General features: G+C 37.3%; 1 protein-coding gene across 1 annotated transcript in view; it reads left to right on the top strand.

The window, feature by feature from the left end:
• Nucleotides 1–6421: 6421 nt before the first annotated feature.
• LOC131033275 (uncharacterized) overlaps nucleotides 6422–23315 on the top strand; it is a 40616-nt gene continuing 23722 nt past the window's right edge. Inside the window, exons 1-4 of the mRNA XM_057964449.2 lie at nucleotides 6422–6838; nucleotides 6943–7044; nucleotides 11722–11833; nucleotides 12341–12456. Coding sequence (XP_057820432.2) covers nucleotides 6735–6838; nucleotides 6943–7044; nucleotides 11722–11833; nucleotides 12341–12456 — 434 coding nt within the window. The 5' untranslated portion in view covers nucleotides 6422–6734. The remainder of the gene's footprint in view (nucleotides 6839–6942; nucleotides 7045–11721; nucleotides 11834–12340; nucleotides 12457–23315) is intronic.

Genomic DNA, 23315 nt, shown 5'->3' with positions numbered 1-23315 from the left:
AATTCTTGGTGTTATGTGTATTGATGTTATTGTGTTTATCTTTATTCTTGCTACAGATGATTAGATTTGAGATTGTTCTTAATTTGTTTAATCCAATGAAAATCGATTCAAACCCCCTCTCAATTTTCCTTCATTGTTGTCGCCAACAATTGGTATTAGAGCTAGATCCTCCGGAAGAAGCTTGACCGCTTGAGGAGATTTGGGATGACAACCTATGTTTTCAAGAAAGAGAGTGAGATTTAAAGGAAAAAATTACACTGTATGGAAGGATCACATTGAATGTCATTTGAAGTGTCTTGGAGAAGAATATTGGAAGATTACAAAGAATGCCTATACCGTTCCTCAGAATGGTCTGATTACTATTGTTAAGATCAAGGACGTCGAACATAACATAAGAGCTAAGGAAGCATTGTTGAGTGCATTGACTGATTCAGAGATGACTAATGTGATGGGTTTGTAGACTGCACATGAGATCTGGGAGAAGTTAGAGACCTTGTATGAAGGAGATAAACATGTCAAAGTTGCTAAGCTGCAGAGTTTGAAAGGAAAGTATGAGATGCTGAAGATGGGAGATGATGAGAACATATCAACCTTTATGGCTAAGGTGAATGAACTTGTTATGAACATCAGATGCACCGATGGAACTCTTGAGGAAGATGAAATTGTTGCTAAAGTGTCGAGATCCTTGCCTCCTGCTTACAAGTCTAAAGTTGTTGCTATTGATGAGATCCAAATTGTGACTACTGTGACAAGAGACATGTTGGTTGGTAAACTTGTTGCTTTTGAGTTGAGTGAATTCTGAGAATCACGAGGTAAATTTGAGACTGCGTTTAAAGCCTCTATATTCGAAAAGCAAAAATATGATCTGGGAGAGAGTTCATCTAGGGTTTCCAGATATGAAAGAGAAATGAGAGAGATTGGAGAATAGAAAAAAGAGTTGGGTGAGCTTGAAGTACTTATTGCTTGGAGATTGCCTATGGGAACTGATAAGTATGATGGAAAGTTACCTTTGAAATGTTTATCTTGTAATAAGATAGGACATTTTGCTTCTAGGTGTCTTGAAAGAATGTCAAAATATGATAATTATGATAAATTTGATAAGAATGATAGATATGAGAAGCATGATAAGTATGATAAACCCTATAAGCCTAACAGGAAGTACAAATATCAAATGAAATGTTATTATGTTGTTGATGAAGGTGTAACAGATGAAGAGTCAGTTTTGCTACTTGGTGGAAGAATGCTACTGTTGATCACTTGACCATCTATGTTGTTGAATCTGATTTGGATGGTTTCTCTCAGGAGGACGAGGTGCCTTCTACTACTATTGATGTTGCTATCTATTCCACTGTTTTGGCTCCTCATGCCCTGACGCACCCTGTTGCCTCTAATTTGCAGTTTCACTCTACACCTAGTGGTCCTGCTTTGGATGCTCTGCAACAGCCTTCTGTTTAGCAACTAACTCCCATTCTGCAGCAGTCGGTTGATGTCTTGTAGCAACCTGCTACTGGCTTCACTGATGGTTTACGAGTGAGTTCCTCACCGCTTGGTCATTCCCTTGATGGCCCCGATAACAGTATCGCCTGGACTGTTATTTGTCACTGGCGAAAGGGGAAGTCCTCCCCGCCTCCCCAAGGATCGGGTGTCCACACCCCTTCTTGAGTTGGGTTTGTGTTGTTGAAGGTTGGACAAGTTTCCTAATGAATTCGAAAGATGAAATTGTATTTATTGCTATCAAGGAAGATGATCTGGTACCAGTGAATTCTACAAGCTGCATTGTTGAGGAGAAAACTTTGGCTGCTAAGATTGAAGAGAAAGACAAATGGGTAAATGGCAGCGGTTGTTCACATCATATGATAGGTGATAAAAGTAAATTTGTAAATATGCAGAAGTATGATGGTGGTATAGTAAGATTCGGTGATGATAAAGCTTGTGTGATTCGTGGTAGAGGTTTTGTCTCTTTTGATGGTAAGCATAATACTGATGATGTCTTATATGTTGAAGGTTTGAAGCATAATCTTTTGAGTGTTGGACAAATGATTGATAAGGGATATGATTTGCAATTCAAGAATGGTAAATGCAAGATTTTGAATGCCTCTGGTATAGAGATTGCATCAAGGACTAAAACTAAAGGTAATATCTTTCATTTGAATGTCGATGAGAAAAGTTGTTTGATTGCTCAGATAAATGAAAACTGGTTGTGGCATAGAAGGATGTGTCATGTTAATTTTGACTACATGATTAAGATAAGTTCTACTTAAGTTGTTAGAGATTTGCCTAAGATTGTGCAACCTTCTAATCCGGTATGTAGAGAATGTCATTTGGGAAAGCAAACAAGAATTTCATTTAAGAGTAAGCAATATACATCTAATCTATTATTAGATCGTGTGCATATTGATTTGTGTGGTCCTATAAGAGTGAGAAGTGTACAGGGTGACAAATATTTCATGTTGTTGATTAGTGACTACCCTAGAATGATGTGGGTTACTTTTCTAAGGGAAAAATCGAAAGCACTAGAAAAATTCAAGATATTCAAAGCTAGGGTGGAGATAGAGATAGGATTGAAGCTGAAATGTCTAAGATCTGACAAATGAGGAGAATTCACATCCGATGAGTTTGGTTCATTTTGTAAAAGGAATGAAATAAGAAGACAATTATCTGCTCCTAGAACCCCTCAATAAAATGGAGTTGTTGAAAAGAATAATAGAATTATTTTGGATGTTGCTAGGACTATGTTGATTGAAGGAGATGTTGCAAAGACCTTTTGGAGAGAAATTGTTAGCATTGTTGTATACACATCCAACCGTGTGCATATAAAAGGTGATTATAGTAAGACTCCTTATGAGTTATGGTTTGTTCATGTTCCTACAATTAGATATTTCAAAGTTTTTAGAGGTAAATGTTATATCAGAAGATATGAGGATATAAAAATATTTGAAGCAAGATGTGATGAAGGAATCTTCTTGGGTTATTCTACTAAGAGCAAGGCCTATCAGTGTTACAATAAGAGGTTGAAGAAGATAGTGGAAAGTGCAAATGTGAAAGTTGATGAATGTCATGGAAAACAGGTCAGAGCATGCGGATATGAGTTTGATGATCATGATATCATTTCAAAGCAAGTACAGACTGAGAACTTGAAGCAGAATGCTCCGGTAGAGACAGTTAATCAAGATATTGTTGTTGTCGGCGAAGAAGTTCAAGAACCTGAGAATTAGAACAATCGAAAGACTTTGAGGTATGTGAAATTAAATCATTCAGAAAATTAAATTATTGGTGATAAAAATAAAGGTGTGATGACTAGGAGAAGGATTGTTGCTGAAGGGATATGCATGATTTCCAAGATTGAACCTAAAGATGTTGCTAAAGCTTGTAAGGATGAGAATTGGATAAAAGCTATGGACAAAGAGTTGAATCAAATTGAGAAGAATAACACATGGGAACTTGTTCCGAGACCTAAATACAAGAATGTGATTGGTACAAAATGGGTGTTCAGAAATAAGTTGAATGAAGTCGGTGAAGTAGTTAGAAACAAAACAAGATTGGTATGTAAAGGATACTCATAGATGGAAGGTATTGATTATGAGGAGACTTTTGCTCTGGTAGCTAGAATTGAAGTTGTTACATTACTTCTTGCATATGCTGCTTATAAGAATTTCAAGGTATATCAGATGGATGTCAAATCAGTCTTTTTGAATGATCTTGAAGAGGAAGTTTACATTGAATAACCAGATGGATTTTCATTATCAGATGGAGACATGGTATGCAGATTGAAGAAAACATTGTATGGACTTGAACAAGTCCCTAGAGCCTGGTATGATAGATAGGACAAGTATTTGATGTAGTTGAGATTTTGTAAAGGTACTGCTAACAGTAATTTATACTTTGAGATTGATAATGATAACATTTTGATTGTTGAATTATTTGTTGATGAAATTATGAAGTCTGTTGATGATATGCAAAAACAGTTTGAGACGTTTATGATAGGGAGATGAAATTCTTCTTAGGATTGCATATTGCACAAATTGTTAAAGGTATTTTCATTTCTCAATCTAAGTATGTGAAGCAACTGTTGAAGAAGTTTGGGTTAGATGACTCCAAACCTATTGGAACTCCTATGGTGACTGGGTGCAAGTTGACTAAGCAAGATGAATCTCCAAAAGTTAATCAGACCTTATATAGATCTATGATTGGTGGACTATTGTACTTGACTCAGACTAGACCGGATATTATGCATGCTATTTGTCTTTGTGCAAGATTTCAAGCTGATCCCAAAGAGAGTAATGTTATTGTTGTGAAGAGGATTTTCAAATATTTGAAGGGGACTATTGGTTATGGTTTGTGGTATCCAAAGAAAGATGATTTCATGTTATGTGCTTATACTGATGTTGATTGGGCAAGTGATGTTGATGACCGAAAGAGCACTACCGATGGAGCTTTCTTTTGGGGGAAGAAGTTGGGGAAGAAGTTGGAGATGTTATTCTTTCAGTTCATCTAAACTGGATTGTAGTCTAAGTGTTATTGTAAGGTAGTGAACCTTCCCCGAGGGTTGTAACATTTCGGGTCATTATATTTTGAGTAGCAACCTCTAGGCAATGTGCTTGAATGCATGTGCATTCCCTATTGTAATATTTACACATACTACTGTAGAGTATCATCTTATTGTGGGTAGGATCCCACCATGGTTTTTTCCTTAACTAGGTTTTCCACGTAAAAAAGTCTTGGTGTTATGTGTATTGATGTTATTGTGTTTATCTTTATTCTTGCTATAGTTGATCAGATTTGAGATTGTGCTTAATTTGTTTAATCCAATGAAAACTAATTCAACCCCCCTCTCAGTTTTCCCTCATTGTTGTTGCCAACAAGCCATCCTTGTTTGTGATTTTTTGCAATAGATTTTGTGGGGGTTTTTGCAAATCTTTCATGGATTCATCAATGGTTGGGGTATGGCTATAGTGTCAAAAAAAATTTCTCACATGCCAAGCTGAAAATTTGAAGTACACATGTTTGCATATGATTAGTTTTATGAGCAACTAGATTTTCTTATGCATTTACATGCCTTATCTTCCTTTTGCACCCAATAAATGAATAAAAGGCACTTTTGTGCTTGTTGTAAGGGTTCTTCCCTTAGTTCTATACAAAGACTCGTGCATTTTTTGTACTTTGTTACTATAACTTGGCCTATGTCTCTTTATTAACGACTTCTACTACTTCCTACCTCTTCTCCATTCATGTATGTTGGAAATATTGTCATTGATGTCAAAGGTATATGGGCAAGAATGTCACTAATGTCGAAGGAGAATCGATGTTAAAGAAGTGATCAGATTGAGAGTTATGATGAGAGTGATTGTGACACATGAAATAGAAGGAAGATATGTGGCATGTGATATTTATAATACAAATCATAAAGTTGAGAAACAAGAATACATTTTATTTTGCAATAAATCACAATCCATCAAACATGCCTTTTGATTTTGCTTGTATACTATAAACCTCTAGCTCTCCCTCTTATTTTCTTTCCCCATTCTTTTCCCTTACACTTGGACTTGGAAATTTTATTGCTTGGGATCCTCCACATTTCACAATCTTATCATCCACACTTGCAAGCATGTTATTCTCAAGTTTTTATGGAAGTCCATTATTGGTAGTGTTCTCGAGTACTTTATAGCATAATTAAATTGAGATTTAGTTGATAAGCTTAATCTGACTCTTCATATGGCTATCATCTCATCTACACTTCAAACATAATTGTGAGCTAATGTCAACTTGATTAATACTACTCATCCTCTTGCAACTCCAAAATATTGAGGGATTCCATACAACGTATATGTTTATCTTGAAGAGACATGTGTGCAAATCCCTCATAGGGTCTTTCTTAAAAATGTTATGTTTTTTTTACAAGTGCTCAACTATTCTATGTATATGATTAGGCTACTTTTACATGCTATAAGATGTTATAAGATTATTGATGAGTGACACCATTGTTCGAATGCCTACAACTATTGTCATATCTTATAGGACAAAAAGTAGTGTGAGATTGACCCCTCTTAAGCATGCGTGGGATGGTGTGACCTCATAATGTTTCAACGATCAAGGATAACTTTGCGTGGGATGGTGTGACCTCATAATGTTTCAACAATCAAGAATAACTTTGTTGATGTGAAACTGTTAGATTTGCCTAGTTATTTCCAAATAATGAAAATTTTAATACTTGTGACTTGCCTAACACTTCCATTCTTGCTCATATAATTGAAACTTTTTAATTGTTCGTTCAATAATGTTTTAATTCTCCTTTGTAATTAGTTTGTGAACCTATTATTTTTGCTCATTGTGATTCGATTATATGATATATACTGATTGATTATTGTTGCGATCATCGGATAGAAATATATGTTGTATCATCTGTCCAATTTTTATTTGTTGTGTAACATTTTTTACTGCCATCGAAACTAAACTATTCTGTAATCTTTTTATATTACTCATATAAACTTAAAAACTTTTCCCTTCTGAATGAGGTTGCCATCGAAACCGCACTAGCTCTCTCCTTCATAATTCAATAAAATTTCTTCGTGCCACAGACAATTTGACTTCATTGGTACTGGGAAGACCGATTGGTTGGGGAGGGGAGACGGTTAACTTCATTACGAAGGGATTAGGAGGGGTGGATTCATTTATCTGTTTTCCTTGTCAAGTAGCCTGGAATTAAATTCAATTGCAAGAAGCGCAGACAGGATAAAATGTGGCAGTTGATCATCTGTGGGGTACTAATTTATAAATTTGTGAGATTCCTCATATCGGAAGAAGAATCTGGACAAGAGTTGAAATTCATGGTGGGCAGCAGGTCATTAATTTCTTTCATCATCTTCTAATTATTAAATTTTCATGTTAGGTTACTAGGTTTTGAATTGGTTGTAGATGTTTATGTTCTATTGCGTTTGAATTCAGGCTGGAGAAACTGTATGGCGGGAGAGTGTTTTATGCGTTGAGAATTCCAGATGAAGGAAGTGGGACTCGTCAGAGCATTGATATCGTTCTGCTCACAAAGAGGTATTTCGTATCGCTTTTATATTAATCAATTCTTATTTTGTGGGTAATCCGTTTGGCAATTGTCAAGAGAGGTTTTAAGCGGCCTTAGATTCATTGTGTGGTAAGTTTGGAGGGAATTCTTATTAAAGGCTGGTCACTCTCCATTTTACCCATAATTATTGCACCACAACTTTGCTGCATGTTTGTTGGAGACCACTTCCGACGTTCGTATCTTTATCCTTATCTACTTCAACTGATACATATTCAACTCAACTAAAACACAAACACAATAGTCTGTGTAGATCTCAGAGTTGAAGGTTTCTCCAATGCAAGCTGACCTCATTTTTTTCATTTTTGACTCCAGTTCAAATAACTGGGATTTTACTTTTGTTTTGCAACCTCCTCCCAGCTAGAGCTTTAATAACCACCTTAAATTATTTTCTTTTTTGAAATCACATCAACTGAAAGTGAAATTACAATGCAATACCCTTTTCACTTTCTGATCACCCAGTTCCGGTTATGGGCAAGGTGAGAGCATATGATGAAAAGATGATGCAATAAGAAAAAATTGCCAAAAACTCCTTCTGCTGCAGTTCAAAACTCATAACATAAAACACACACATGCAGAGACTCTCTGCTCTCTATTTTGGATTCACACTTACAGAAATCTACTCATCATTTAATCAAATTCCGAAAACATAACAACAATACCATATACAAAATTGCCTATTTGCTGGCCTCTCAACAACTTGCCTCACTCACATATCTCTGCAATTCTCCATACCTTACCCAAAGGCAATTTCCATTGCTCGGGTGTTGTTCCGTTCATCATCCTCTTCTTCCCATACCACTCCCTTTTACAGAGTTTTGTCTTTATTTAATTGCTGCTCCCTATATTTCTTATACAGCCTCTGTTTTCTCTTTCCACGCTTTCCATACACTCAGAGCGTACCCACGTCTCTCCTACGGGGCCGATACTTCTCACACAATGCAGCCCTCTGCTCACCTTTCCTTGGCCACTTCTACCCTCAACCTCTCTTCTCGGCAGAGACCCACATGCTCCGCCCATTTACCATTGTGGTCTTCCTTTATATATGCTGCGCAGCCCATTCTTCCTTCCTCTGCAGAATCAACTCACCACTCTTTCGGGTCACTGCCCATACACACACGCAGCCCACACACTTGGCCATTTTTTCCACTGTGCAGCCACGATCGATGCCACCTTGCTACGTGCTTATTCAATTCTGATTTTTTAAAATATTTCTTGGCTCCTCCATTCATTTCTCTTCCACGTAGGCTCTGTGGTTGTTTATTCTCTTAACCACTACTCCCTCTTGCGTTGCTTCAATTTCCCCATTTATAAACACGTGCTAATTATAAACTGCATTTGGTCATTCCCCAAAAAATAGCACTCATTCTGGCATGGGCAGGCAGGATGCTCCTGCATGAAAAGATCTACATATCAAATCAAATTACAGCATTTGAAAGTAAGGCACTAAACGCCAAGCCAGCCAATACCAATTATTCAGTGGAGTGCATATGTAATACTGAAAATGAAACGAGCATCTTCTACTTATCCAGTGGTAAGCAAATACAAATCCTCCATTTGTTCAGTGGGAAACAAAGGGACACTTCCACTTATTCAGTGGGGTAAGTACATCAGCAACAACAAGTTTAAACCCGTTCGTGGTACTATTATCCAGTGTTTACAACATAAAATGCATAGAAATAATAGCTTTCGGCAATATGACCATCCGAAGGATTACAAGATTAGTCCATATGCCATATAAACGCATTGCTGATATAAAGTGCTGGTATAATACAACTGCTTTAAAACCGCCAAATATGAACTGAATTACTTGGTTATTCAATAAAACCAAGAACCTGACAAGAAATGATCAATTCAACAAGAGAAGGTCTGAATACACTTGTTTGCTGCTGTCCTAGTGTCAAATCAGACTGGCATACATGCTGCTATCACTCTGGAACACTGATTAGAAGTCTAACTCACGCCCAAACTGGAACTACAACTATGATGCACTCCAAAATCACTGTAAACACACCCCAAACATTATAACATGAAAGATATGTCAGACTAAAAGATAACTCAGACATAAACAAGTCTGAAACAGGGCATTAGTACTGCTGGTACAGTAGATGCAGTGAGCATGGGCACTAACCAAACTCATCATGTGATCACTTCACATCTCCAGAATGACATGGAACCTTGAAACAATGCCTAAGTCATCCCAAGCAAGGAGAATTGTGCCCTCAAAACAAGACACTTGATACTACACTTCCAATGCCCTCATAGGATGTGCAACCTAGCAAGGAGAAAATGTATGGCTGTTTCATGATTGCTTCAACACTCTCCAACCAGTATGACCTGCTATGACATTCATTTTGGCATTAAACAACAAATATTATACTAAAAAATAAACCCTTATACCTGTAAGTGGAGTTGTACGGCCAAGCATGAGGTGTACAACTTGCAAAGGGTGGTACAACCTATCAGAATTGAATGGTACAACCAGCAAGTAGATTCCTTGAAGTCGCCCTTACAAACTCTTCACAAACAAATTGAAAATCTGCTCTTCAAAGAACATTAAAAACCTCCATATTTGCAACCACAAACTTGAAGCTTCAATTTATAGCACAATGATGATTTATATATGAAAAACCACACTACCTAGCTAGGGCAGTTTTCATCTTTGAAACCAGCAACTCCAAGAGGGTTTTCATCTTTAATAAATTTTGGAAGAATTTAGATTATCTCCAACGACAAAAGCAAATAACATTTCCAAGTCTAAACTCCCAAATGAGCCCTCAACCTCCTTTTATAACTTTTCTGGAGGGAAATAACAAATTCTTAAATATAATAATATTTTTTCCCTCACAAAAACCTTTTAGGAGAATTAATATTATTTTTCATGTGCAAAGTCCCCCAAGCCTAGATGTCCACCTTAAAGCACATCTAAACATTTTTCTAACAAGATATTACAATAATGTAATGCCCCCTACTAGGAAGGAGGCTGCCAATTCCTGTAACTAAATAATAGTTCTGATCTGATCTAATCGATGGTACTTCCACTAGATGCTTTGGATTCCTTTCTTTTATATCTCTTAATGTGAGGGGGAGGTCACACCACTTCATCATATATGCCCTTTAGCAAGAGACACGCCCTTTCACCATTAGCACCCTTTGAAAGAGTGCAACTCTTCAGTATTTCTGCCCTTTGAAAGGGACACAACCTTTCACCATCAGATCTGCACTTCTGATTCCCAAATTATCCCCTCCTCAAGTGAGGTTCTCTCTCCCTTTTATATCTCATGTTTGAGGGACTCACAGCTTTTCATTCCATCTCTTTTGACCATTCATTAACTTAATTAAATATTTAATTATATTCTTTTATATTTGAATTTGAATTTTATTTTTATTCTTTTGAATTTTTATTTTGTTATTATTATTTACCATTAAATTCTATTCCAAAGTGGGGACATTACAACTAATTTTCCCCCCTTTATTATTTTTCAACATTAGACATCTTAACGGAATAATTAAAAAGTTAATAAGTCTAATTAATCTAAGTTCTGAAAAGCTTTGAAATGACAGAAATCAAATTTTGATTATACCAACATGACACTGAAGACTTGGGACGATGATTAGAGGCAATTGGGTGACTGGCTAAAAATAGCTTGCTCCTCAAGTTTGGAGAGCTCCCAAAAGGTCAGAAATTGATTTTGAAAGTATCACTAGGCTTACCAAGCCAAATGAGCTCACTACCAACAACTTCGTAAGATTGAACCCGTGCTCTCCAAAAACTTTGGAGATCCCCCTTGTTCACCAATTTAGCCTTCAGAAGAACTTGGAAACTAGGCTAATTGTTCACATATCACTTTTGCTAAAAATGAGGGTATTACAAGAGCCCACATTTTAGACTATGTCCTCTCAAGGTGGTCAGTTTCAGAATTTCAGATGTTTGCAAATGGAGACTAGAAGTACCCAAAGGTTTCCCATAATAGCCAGCAATTTTGAGGAGATTCTGGAAAGTTCTCTGCACTGCATTTCATCTTTCCAGAATATTCCTTAAGTTTTGAATGGTGTTTGCTGGAGTTTGCCTGTAAACTGTTGCCAATAGTTGGTGCCATCTATTGGCATCTGCTTATTCACCATTTGCTTTCTTTGTTTGAGAAATCTACCCCAAAGTTTCTGTAGTTTAGTGATCTAGACATCCTCATTTTGAAAAAAATTCAGTTAACCATTTTTTATACTTGGTGCAACATAGACTGTTAGGCCAATAATATTTGCAAGCAATTTTGGTAAGTATCTAAGTTTATTGGGAATCTTAATATACGACCTGTAGTGTTATTTTTTATCTGGGCTTGTTTGGAATCTTTGGATGCATATCCTCCAAGCTAGAGTCTAGAATGTTGGCATATGCATATTCCCCAAGTCCTAAGTTCTTCTGATTCATGATTGGAATAAATATGTACCAATAACTTCTATGCTGAATGCATCAGCAACAGTAGTTTCCTCTTTCTGATATGATATCTTTGCAAATTATAGACTGCAAGTTGGAGGCCTTTACAGGTACTGAATTTATCAGCCTAATAACTAAATTAGTATCATCTGTTCTACTCACTGTTTGTATTCTCAGGTTCAAACTAGTGTAATGTATCTCTTTTGATTTTACGCAGAGAACTATCAGTCATTGCCATTAGGAACTTTGCAGGAATCTTAGATGCAGCATCTGATGGCAGTTGGAGTCTGAGAAATTCAAAGGGCCAATTTGAAAAAATTCCTAATCTTGTAAGAAACTAATGCACTTACATTTGATATCTTCTCATTACTTTGTGAGTTTACTGTTTCTGGTTTTTATTTTCCAATTAGAATTACTTGCCAACATAAAGCAATATATGAATTTGGAGACACATTGTAGTTTATAATACACATACACAACATAGTAACATACACATGAACATGCCATAAAAATATATGATAGAAAAGGGTTCTAATTGGTTCATAACATTTTGAAGAATTGCCTTGTCCTATATCCTAGCTTTTTGATTGATGATTTTTTCAATGCTTCTCTTGACGATGATTTGATATTGTAGTTTAGAATACACATACACAACATAGTAACATACACATGCACATGCCATAAAAATATATGATAAAAAAGGGTTCTAATTGGTTCATAACATTTTGAAGAATTGCCTTGTCCTATATCCTAGCTTTTTGATTGATGATTTTTTCAATGCTTCTCTTGACGATGATTTGATATTGATTTTTTTTTGGTTACTGTGAAATTGTTAGGTGGAGGAAACAAGGATCCAAGCTGCTATTCTCGAATCTTATCTTGAAAGAAGAGGAGTTATCCTACCCGCAGGGTATTTGAGTTGTAAAGTCATTCTTGCTAATTCTGATTGCAGGTAAATTATTGTGTTCATTGTTTATATGATTTGTGTTGTAAATAGGTATCATTTTTAATGTATTTTTAAAAAATGCCTCATGCTTTTTGTAAGCTTTTGTAAAAATTGAAGGATCCTACATAGGCCTCACAAAGTGTAAAAGATTTGAGTTCAAATTAAAATTTTCAGAGGTTATCATATATTGCTTCTTCCCAAATATACTCATTTCTTGATCTATCTTGCTTTCCATTACCATACCATTTTTGTACTTAGTGTTCCATGGCCGTTGGGGATGGGGGGACGCAAGGACGGGTTTCTGGGACGGGGGGAGAAAGGGCCTAAGTTTGGGGACGGTGGGGGGACGGCGGCGGGGGGGTGTCAGGGTGGTGGTGCTGATATAATTATACATATATTTATAGTACTTGAAAAACTAGTTGCAAAAATAAGTATAACAGTATAAGAATTACATTTCAAATGAATTATAGGAAATTAGTAAAATTACAAAATAGCAAAATTTGAAATATTAAATCTAAATACAAAGATTTCTTGAATGCCAAATAAAATTTGACAAATGAAATTGTCAAATTGGAGATTTCTATTATTAAAATATCATATTAATATTTGATATCACAAAGTCTATAATGATGATTACATGATACATCATTACAATGAGTAACAAATAGCGATAGCATTACAAAAGACAAAATGGCAAAATGCTCAAATCGCTCAAAAAAAAAAAAAAAAAAGGATTTCAATTGCTTTTTGAGTTTGATGTGTTTGAACGGGAGACTCCTACAAGTCTCCTCACCCCTCAAGAGACGCTTGGGAGTCTCCCAAGGAGACTTGGAGACGCCAATACGTCTCCCAAGGAAACTTGGAGACGCCAAGACGTTTCCCCGTCTCTGGCGAAGCTCCAGTGGCGGTGGCAAGATGGCACGAGACGTCGCGTCTCTGTCCCCCCATCCCGGAAACATCCCCATCTCCGAGACATGGCCCAAAAGGGGGGAAACACGTCCCTGTGGAACACTTATAATAGATTGAGATTTGAACTAGATTCGTTGACATCTTTGATTTTTAGTGGGTACTGCTAGAATAAGCTGATTTGCACTACTACATTCTCATTGAATAACTATGTTGAATACACTTGCTAGAGAGTATTGAAAAACGAAGTTAGCAAATGGGTATTTTTGTGGAGAAAGAGAACACTAAAGGCAACTGAAAATCGTTTGGCAAGAGACCAGTTGCCAAGCTTAAGGTCCACACATAATTGATAAGTTTGTTTTGGTTTAAACATGTTGGAAGGCCTCCTAACACATTTCAGAAATTGGTATTTACCGAAAATTAGGGATTCAAAGGTGCATGCGTCACAATGTAGGTTAAGGACAGTATTAAAAACAGAAAGCAATTTCTTGGACATTTTGAAATTTGGTATAAGACTAAACAAAATTTAAACTATTATGTTTGTATTGAACATTCACAGGCTAGAAAATTAGATAATATTTTTGACACTGCAAACTTTGTCAGAATGCTTAATCATCATAAACCATAGGCAACAAACTTTTTCATCCAATTATTAGAAATGCAATTTTCCAAATGTACTGGAATGCTAGCAAGACTACAAGAAACAAATGTGAATATTTTAATGAAAGAAGAACCCATGAAAACTGATAATAATAAGGATAATACTTGAAATTCAATTCACAAGATCCCAGACACTTGATGTCTGATTAATAGATAAAACAAGTTGAACTGTGAGCAAATGGAAAAACTGTACAAGGATGGAAAGCAACTCCCTGCCTTCAATCTAAATTCCAGTTGAAAATTTATGTTTAGGAGGTCACCATTTTTTAAATAAGTTATAATGCCAAAGTCATTGTAGGGATGAGAAGTTGATAGTGGCAATGCTTACTTTTTAATAATGGGAGTACGTATGTCTTTAGTTCAAAAAAAATAGTACTGAACTGTCTACAAAAATGTGTATGCTCGTATATCTATGCGAAGAGTGTTCCTGTAGGCATAATGATGAGAACACACTTATACTAAGAAGTGGGGGAGGAAGACAATGGGGGAGGCGGGGGGTTGGGGGGTCGCGAGGTTGAATGAGTATAAGACAATCTTTGACTTACTAAAATTTAATAACCATAGTAAAGCTCACATAAGATCTAACAACTAGGAAACACAACATTTACATGGAAAACATTTTTTGGGGGAAAAACTGTGGAAAGGGACTGCTTGGATCTATTGTCCAAATCCAGCCACAACAAATAAAAATTGATCTTACAATATTTGCAGGCATCAACCCACTAGAGGCACCAATCCCTAGTTACAAAATTTGCAGGCACCAATCCCCACAACTGAGCACCAACTCAGCAAGAGACATCAATCTCTTATTTTAGGAGGCATCAACCTCTTCTGAAAAATTCACCTTTTGGATGTTGCTGCTTCAATGGATGATGAACATTTTTGTGCACTTTCACACTTCACAAAATCTGCTTATTAAATCTTCGCTGCATTAAATCTGCTTTGCCATGTATTTGAATGATAAAACATTTTCTACCACACCACACTTACAAACATGCTTCACCTTTTTATATCCCCCTTTGGCACCAAAATTAATTACTTGAAACACATAGATTGATCCTATAAAATTAAATCATAATAATAAAACTCCATGAGTCGACCTCCAATTACACCTCTTTCAAAATAATAAAATTCCATGAGTTGGCCTCCAATTGAAGGTAATATAACAAACAATCTCCTAAACTTTGACATCAACAACCTTTGTCATCACTAACAATATTTTCAACAATCTTACTTTGACATCAATGACTATATTTCCAATATATCTCCCTTGAACAAAACGCACACACTCTGACATCAATGACAACGTTTCCGACACAATCATTTAGAGGCACCGACCCCGCATTCGAATTTCCACCTTTTAAAGGATGATTGATGATCCTATTCTTTACAACTAATGGTATAATACTTCCTCTTAACTTGATCTTCAAATACTCCTTTATGCTTCTCATCAAAGCTGCAATCTTATCTTCTCATATTCTTCTTATCAAATCTGCATTACATTGAGGAACATACTAATCATTCACAAGTAATTTGAATCTTCCTTATATACCTTCAGACTATGCTTTTTATCTAAAAGACATCTCTTTGTTAAAACTTGAACCAAAATATAGAAAACTGAAACAAGATACTCAGAATTTATCCTAGGAAAACCCTCCACTTGAGGGTGAAAAATATTAGAATATTTAATTATATTTTAGTCACCTATATTTAGTTCCTTGTTTAATGGTCATTTAACTTTTTAGTTAATTAGCTTTTAAGCTTTATTTAGCTTTTAACTTTTTCTTTTTAGTTAATTAGCTTTTAAGCTTTATTTAGTGTTTAGCTTTTTAGTAGTTCACTTTAAACGACTTGTTCTTAATTTAGAACGTCGTCTTGTAATCTCTATATATACGCTCATATATTGTTGAATACATTATCTGATTATTGAATCATTCATTCAATTTATTTTTCATGGTATCAAAGCGGGTGGATGGGATTCTTTAAAGTTTGGCAAATTTTTTAATAAAAATTCATGACCTTCTTTCTGGAATATTTTCCAGATTTTTTTTAATTGTTTTTTTATAAAAAAACGATTTTGCTTTTTTGATGTCTTTTTGAGGATTTCGAGGGTTTCTGCTTCGTGGGCGAATTTCTTTGTGCTGGGTAGTGTTGACGTGTATTTTGTACACTATCAAACACAGAATAAAATACCCAAGGGTACCTTATCCTCTCTTGAGTAAAGCCTTTGATTGCTAAAGATATCGTGGAAAAGGATCAATCAGGATGACTCCAAGGTTCTTCGTTGTAGGATCTCTACATGTGGATAAGCTCTCTGTGGTATGATGTGATTTGCTGGAATCACAAGGGAACTTACATTTGATGATTGAATGTCTGATATGCTTTGAATATTGTTGGAAGACAGGCTCTTACTAGCTTTGATTTAAAAAAAGAAAAAAGATGAGGGCGAGGAAAGGATCTAATCCTAACACTAAGAATGTAAGAGCAATGAATGATCTTTGATGGAATTCTAACTAAGTCTTGTTTTGACATCCCAGGACCATCTCCACAAGGTTAGGGCGATCTTCAAAGGAAAGCTTTATGATGTTCAAATCATCACTGCAGGCATAGACACCATCAGGTTGATGCATATCAATGAAGAAGCGACGATTGAAGTTAAGCTTAAGCTAAATGATTCCAGTTGACTACACAAGGCAAGTCTGCAATCAACAAACTGCTAGTAGTATGGATATACGAATTCCACCATCAGTCAAGCACATTTCTTCCACTCATCTAATAACACGAAATCAAATATGAGAAGTATAAAGACCATGCAAATTGTCGAATCGACCCATAAATTTCACCATTTCTTCAATGAAGTTACAAGTCTTTTACAACAACATCTTGGCAACAATCTTTGCCTTCTCTCTATACTCTAATTCCTATTCTATCAACTAGCTAATCACCTTCTAACTACTCTCTATTCACTAACTCTATTCTATTGCTTTCTATCTATTCTTTACAAAATGAAGAGTCGGGGCTTATATAGTGCCCACAATACAATTCGATGGCTAAGATCAATTTGAGATCGGCCAAGATTCAATAATGAAAACCCTAATTAGGGTTTGTTACAACCATTACATAACATTTAATGCTTGACCAATGATAAAATTGTATTGCTTGGACACATGTCCTCTCTGGAAAATTCAAACAATGGATAGCCGGGGTAGGTACATAGAAGTTTGTGCCACCTTCCATGAGTTAGGTACATTGAATCTGGACATTGTTGAGGTGGACCAATCCGACTGGAGGAGTGATGACTAGGATGCCAACTCGTCTGACACTTGTAGCTTGGTAGATATTCAATTTGATGTTGTTGAGAAGCTAGCTTTAATTAACTCATCTGAAATTATCTGCTTCTTCAACGAACCCTTTGCTCTAACTTCTTTTGTCTCTGATTTGCAGGATGTTGATGTACCTCGTCTTGGAATGCTGGATTGGAAGAGGTCGCCCTTGATGATGTTAGTTCGAAGAAAGCCATCCTTGTCGATGCTGGATCAAAGAAGGTCGTCCTTGTCGATGCTAGACTGGAGGAGGTCGCCCTTGTCCTTGCTTGATCTTCTTGGAGAAGACCGTCCTTGATCTGGCTTGATTTTCCTTGAGGAGAGTCTTCCGACTTGTAGATCATTTGAGCTTGGGAGTCGCCATCTTGATACCTACACAACATTTCACAATTAATAATATATCTTGAAGTGTAGAAATTAGGATTCAAAAGGAAGATTTAAGATTTTAATTAGGAAACTTCATGATAAATCTTGAGTTATCATTTCCTAATTAACCATGTAATTTTCAAAAACTTGAAGTTCAAAATTCAAACTCTCAACATTGGGACTAGGATGATCTCGCCATACCTCCACTTGAGAATTAATTCTAAAAAATGATGCAAAAATAGGGTGAATTTTGGCTAGGCGAAATATAGATCAAAGTCCTTCCTTTAGCAAAATGCGCCTCCTTTAATCTTCTCAAGCATCAATTCCACCGCCTTTCGTCTTCAACACTTAAGATAATTCGCTCCAAATAGGCTAGCTTTCGCACCTCCTTCCTTGCTCCTCAAATCGCACTTGAAATAATGAATGAATGATTAAAATTGCTCAAAACACCCCTACTATATAGGGCGCTCACCACTTCATCTCTCCATAGGCCGACTTGGCAAAATAGGCCAAAAAATAAATAAATTTGCAAAAAAAAAACAAGAGGCCGACCTAATAAAATGGATAAAAATAATACTTCAAGCGCTCCTTTTTTCAATTTTAATTTAATAAAAATTAATTTTAAATGCCTTTATAATTAAAATTTCGATTTTCTAAGGCTCAAAATTAATTTATTAAATGCCATGCGCCTTATTAAAATGCCAATTTAATTTAAAATTTTCAAATATTTCGAAGTTAATGATTTTGGCATTTCATGCGATTTGGAGGATGTCAACGTTGGGATATGGCAAAAATAAAGAATGCACATGTTAAGTGCTCTGGTCCCTTGGAGAGGGACAGGAGCACTTTTTCATTTTTAGGCTAGGATTCTCAATTTTTTGAAGTCAAACCTTCGTTCACCATGCTTTAAAGGATCCTTACCATCTCACACAACTTTGCCTTAGCATAATCTCGGAGGGAATTTGTTGTTTTCATAAAAAGCGCTCTGGTCCTTTAGTGAGGGACGGGAGCACTTTTGAGTCCATGTGCAAATTCTTGATCACATTAATCTTCAATTTACCCTCAAGGCGTAGAATATCACATTTCACTCCATCTTGAGCCTTGGTAATAAAAATATCCTTTCAAAATGCAAGGTAAATGGTCATATTTGGAAATTGCGCCCTGGTCCCTTGGTGAGGGACGGGAGCACTTTTGCCAATTGTCGTCAAAATTTGCAACTCTCGCATCTCAATTCCACCTCGAAGCATTTTAAACACTTTTTCAAACTTGCGCCTTGGCCTCAATTTGTCCAAAATTGGTGAGAAAGGCTAGATAACATGTTAAGTGCTCTGGTCCTTCAGTGAGGGACGGGAGCACTTTTTGCCTGGTCCCTTGGTGAGGGACGGGAGCACTTTTTCAATTTCAAGCTTATCCGTCCTTTGCTAGCTTCCCAAATTATCTTCAATGGGCTAATCATGTCCTCTTCCATTCATTTCAATCACAAACTTGCCTTGGCCTTGTAGGAAATTCACACCTTTTGGAAAATCGCTCTGGTCCCTTGGAGAGGGACAGGAGCACTTTTTGTAAAATCGCTTTGGTCCCTTGGAGAGGGACGGGAGCACTTTTTGCATCTTGGTGTATTTCTTTGTTCTTTTAAAAGTTCAATCGCGTCCAAGGCATAAAACATCCTTCGTCCTTCCCATCCAAGTCAAGTTTTGCCATAAAATACCAAACAAAGAAGAGAAACTTGAAAAAGTGGCATGGTCCTTCAGTGAGGGATGGGAGCACTTTTTGTCATTTGGGTTGATTTACTCCTTTGTGAACCGCTTAAATTATATTCAATGGACAAAACATGCTTCCCTTGACCTCTTCAAATCGTAAAATCACCTTAACCTTGCAAAGATAGTGCGAATTTGAAATTCAGTGCTCCGGTCCTTCAGTGAGGGACAGGAGCACTTTTTCAACTCTTAGCCAAATTGTCTCACTTTTCACCTCGAAATTCCTTTGCTAGGGAAGATTTCACCTTACTTCATGCTATGAATAAAAGTTAATGTCCAAAAAAGGTCTAAAATTGTGCATATAAAGAAAAGTGCTCTAGTCCTTCAGTGAGGGATAGGAGCACTTTTGACCTTCTGGGCAAAAACTTCATCATTTCATCGTTTTTGATCAAGTCTGGATGCTTTATCATGTTCATTTCGTCCTTCACTATGCCTTTGATGTTTCAATTTGACCAAACAAGGCCAGGAATGGCTCAAATAAGTCTTTTCGCCCTGGTCCCTTGGAGAGGGACATGAGCGCTTTTGCCTTGGTCCTCCTGAGAGGGACAGGAGCGCTATGCACTCTGGATCCTCAGTGAAGGACAGGAGCGAAATTTGACTTTTCGAACTCTCCGACAGGATAATTTTTATGGAATATATACTTTAAGTTATATTCCATATATACTTTCAAGATGTTTGAGAGTGGTTTCAGACCTCCAGGAGTTATATTGCAAAATCTAGTTTTTTGAGGTTTTTTAGTTTCCAAACTTAGTCAAATTTCAAGATCAGGACTTTCAGACTTAGCCAAATTTCAGGATCAGGACTTCACTCCAACAGGACCTGCTATCCTATTGATCTCCCCGACAGCACTCAAAAATGCAAAGGCCAACTGACAAAACCCTAAAAGACCTAGAAAACAAACCCTAAAAAGCAAAAAACATGGGTCCCCATTTGCAATGGGGCGATGTGTAAAAACGTCACAACAGGTAGCAGTTCATTTTTTTTTAGGGTTCTGGAAATTTTCGGGCCTACAACCTGGAGGTTTTTTTTGTAGATTGAAAATTTTCCTAAGGTTTCTGCAATTTTCGACTAGGGTTTTGACCCTTCAGTTCAAGTTGAAATTTTATTCTGGTTGCAAATTCTTGGTGGGTTTTTCGAGACCTCAACTAGGTCATCGTCAGATTTTTCTGGGTGCATCGTTTTTGTGCCTCGATTTTTGAGTCGTCGAATTTGCATTCTGATTCCAGATTCTTGGTGGGTTTTTCGAGAGCTTTTCTGGGTTGATTTCAGATTTTTTGGGGTGCCTCATTTTTTCGTGCCAGCACAGGACACAAACACAAACGACAACCACTAATACAAAGATGAAGAAGATGCCTTGAGAAGTTTCGCACATAAGAAATCGGAGCTTGAACAGAACACAAATAGAAGAACTCTCTCGCAGCTACATAAACTTCAACACTCTTTTCATAACTTTTTTATTTAATTAATATCAGTCCTCCTTTGGTCAGCATACAATTTCTATTGATTCTGGGCACGTTGCAGATTTTCTTTTAATGACCTCATAATATCTGCATTCTGCTGCATCATATCCCCTGCACTGGGTACCCTGCTGTCTGAGAGAAGGAGATCCATAAATGATGTAGCCTCGTATCCATAGAGTGCTCTAAAAGGGGTCATTCTGATAGACATATGATGCGTGGTGTTGTAACAAAACTCTCCGAGGTATAGCCATTTCACCCATGCAGATTGCTGCCCTGTCACATAATTCCTTAAATACCCTTTGATCCATTTGTTGACTATCTCAAATTGCCCATCAGTTTGAGGGTGGTAGCTTGTACTAGGGGTCAACTCCATGTAAACCAAGCGGAAAAGTTCTTGCCAAAATAGGTTGATGAATCTGCTGTCCCTGTCGCTCACTATGTTTTTTGGTAACCCGTGGAGCCTAAAAACTTCTTTGAAAAATAGATCTGCAACTTGGGGTGCCTTGGATTCTGAAGAAATAGCAAAGAAATGGGCATACTTCGTAAGTCTATCCACCACAACGTAAATGCAGTCCTTACCTCCTACCTTGGGTAGGCTTGTGATGAAGTCCATTGAGATGCTTTCCCACTTTTGGTTGGGTATGGGCAGGGGTTGTAAAAGCCCAGCTGGTGGTATATGTTCGACCTTGTTCTGTTGGCACACTGCGCATTCCCTCACATGCCGCAAAACGTCATTTTTCAACCCCTTCCAAGTAAAATGCTCCCTTACCTGCTTGTATGTCTTGTAGAACCCCGGGTGCCCAGTGAGGGGGGTATCATGGCAGGCTTGAATGACTTTGTTCTTGACCTTAGAGTAGGGCACAAGGTAGACCCGTTCCTTATAGAGGATGAGTGTGAGTATGCCCATGCATAGATAAGGCCTCCTGGATAGAGCATCTGCCACTATATTGTTTTTACCCTTTACATACTTGATATCAAAATCATAGGCTTGTAGCTTGCTTACCCACCTCTGTTGGCGGTCACTCAAATCTCGTTGGTTAAGGAAATACTTCAAGCTGTTATGGTTTGTCCTCACCATGAACTTCCCGCAGACCAAGTATTGCCTGAATTTGGCAAGAGCATGCATGATAGCCAACATTTCTTTGTCATAAATCGAGAATGCTCTTTCAGTCCAGGTGAGCTTCCTACTTTCATATGCTATAGGGTGTTTGTTCTGCATTAATACGGCTTCGATGCCCTCTCCCGAAGCATCACACTCAAGCAAGAAAGGAGAAGAGAAATCTGGAATGGCTAAAATGGGACATGAACTCATTATTTCCTTGAGCTTATCGAATGCTTGTTGTGCTGTGTCATTCCAATTGAAAGCCCCTTTTTTTGTTAAGTTTGTTAAGGGTGCTGCAAGTTGGGAAAAACCCCTTACAAACCTCCTATAGTAGTTGCAAAGGCCCACGAACCCTCTTAGCTGTGTCAAATTCTTGGGGGTGGCCCATTCCTGGATTGCCTGGATCTTTTCTTCGTCCACACTAACCCTTTGAGCACTGATCTTATGACCCAAATATAGAATCTTAGCCATCCCAAACTCACACTTAGACATCTTGGCGTAGAAAGAGTTCCTTTCTAGAATATCGAGTACCACCTCTATGTGCTTCAGATGATCCTTCCATGTTTTGCTATAGATCAGGATGTCATCAAAGAAAACCAGCACAAATTTCCGTAATTGAAGGGTGAATACCTGATTCATGCATGATTGGAAAGTAGCGGGGGCATTGGTTAGCCCAAATGGCATCACTAAGAACTCGAAATGCCCAAAGTGACATCTGAAAGCTGTCTTGTGCGCGTCCTCAGCCCTGACCCTAATCTGATGGTAGCCTAAACGCAGATCAATTTTGGAGAAATACACTGCTCCATGTAGCTCATCTATCAACTCATCTATCCTAGGAATGGGATAACTGTTTTTAATTGTTTTTTTGTTTAGAGCCCTGTAGTCAACACACATTCTAAATGTCCCATCCTTCTTCTTGACTAGGACAACAGATGACGCAAAGGGGCTAGAGCTTGGGCGAATGTGTCCCACATCCAATAATTCCTTTATAGCCTTCTCTATCTCTTCTTTGTACATCCGAGGATGGCGATATGGGGTGGTGATTACAGGTTTTGCCCCTTCTTCGAGCTCTATCACATGCTGAAACCCCCTATTAGGAGGTAGACCTGCTGGAACTTCCTGAAAGACCCTCCATCTCTTATCCAAAATCATCTGTATATCACTATGGAATGTTCTCTCTTCCTTCAGAGCATTAGTGTTTGTGACTAAACATTTCGCAGCCCAAGCGACTTGATTCCGCCGAAAAGACCGTTCCATCCTTTTTGCTGTCACCATCATAGGACCATTTCTC

Source organism: Cryptomeria japonica, chromosome 10 (assembly GCF_030272615.1).
Source record: "Cryptomeria japonica chromosome 10, Sugi_1.0, whole genome shotgun sequence".
NCBI lineage: Eukaryota > Viridiplantae > Streptophyta > Pinopsida > Cupressales > Cupressaceae > Cryptomeria > Cryptomeria japonica.
This window is presented reverse-complemented; position numbering and strand designations above follow the sequence as displayed.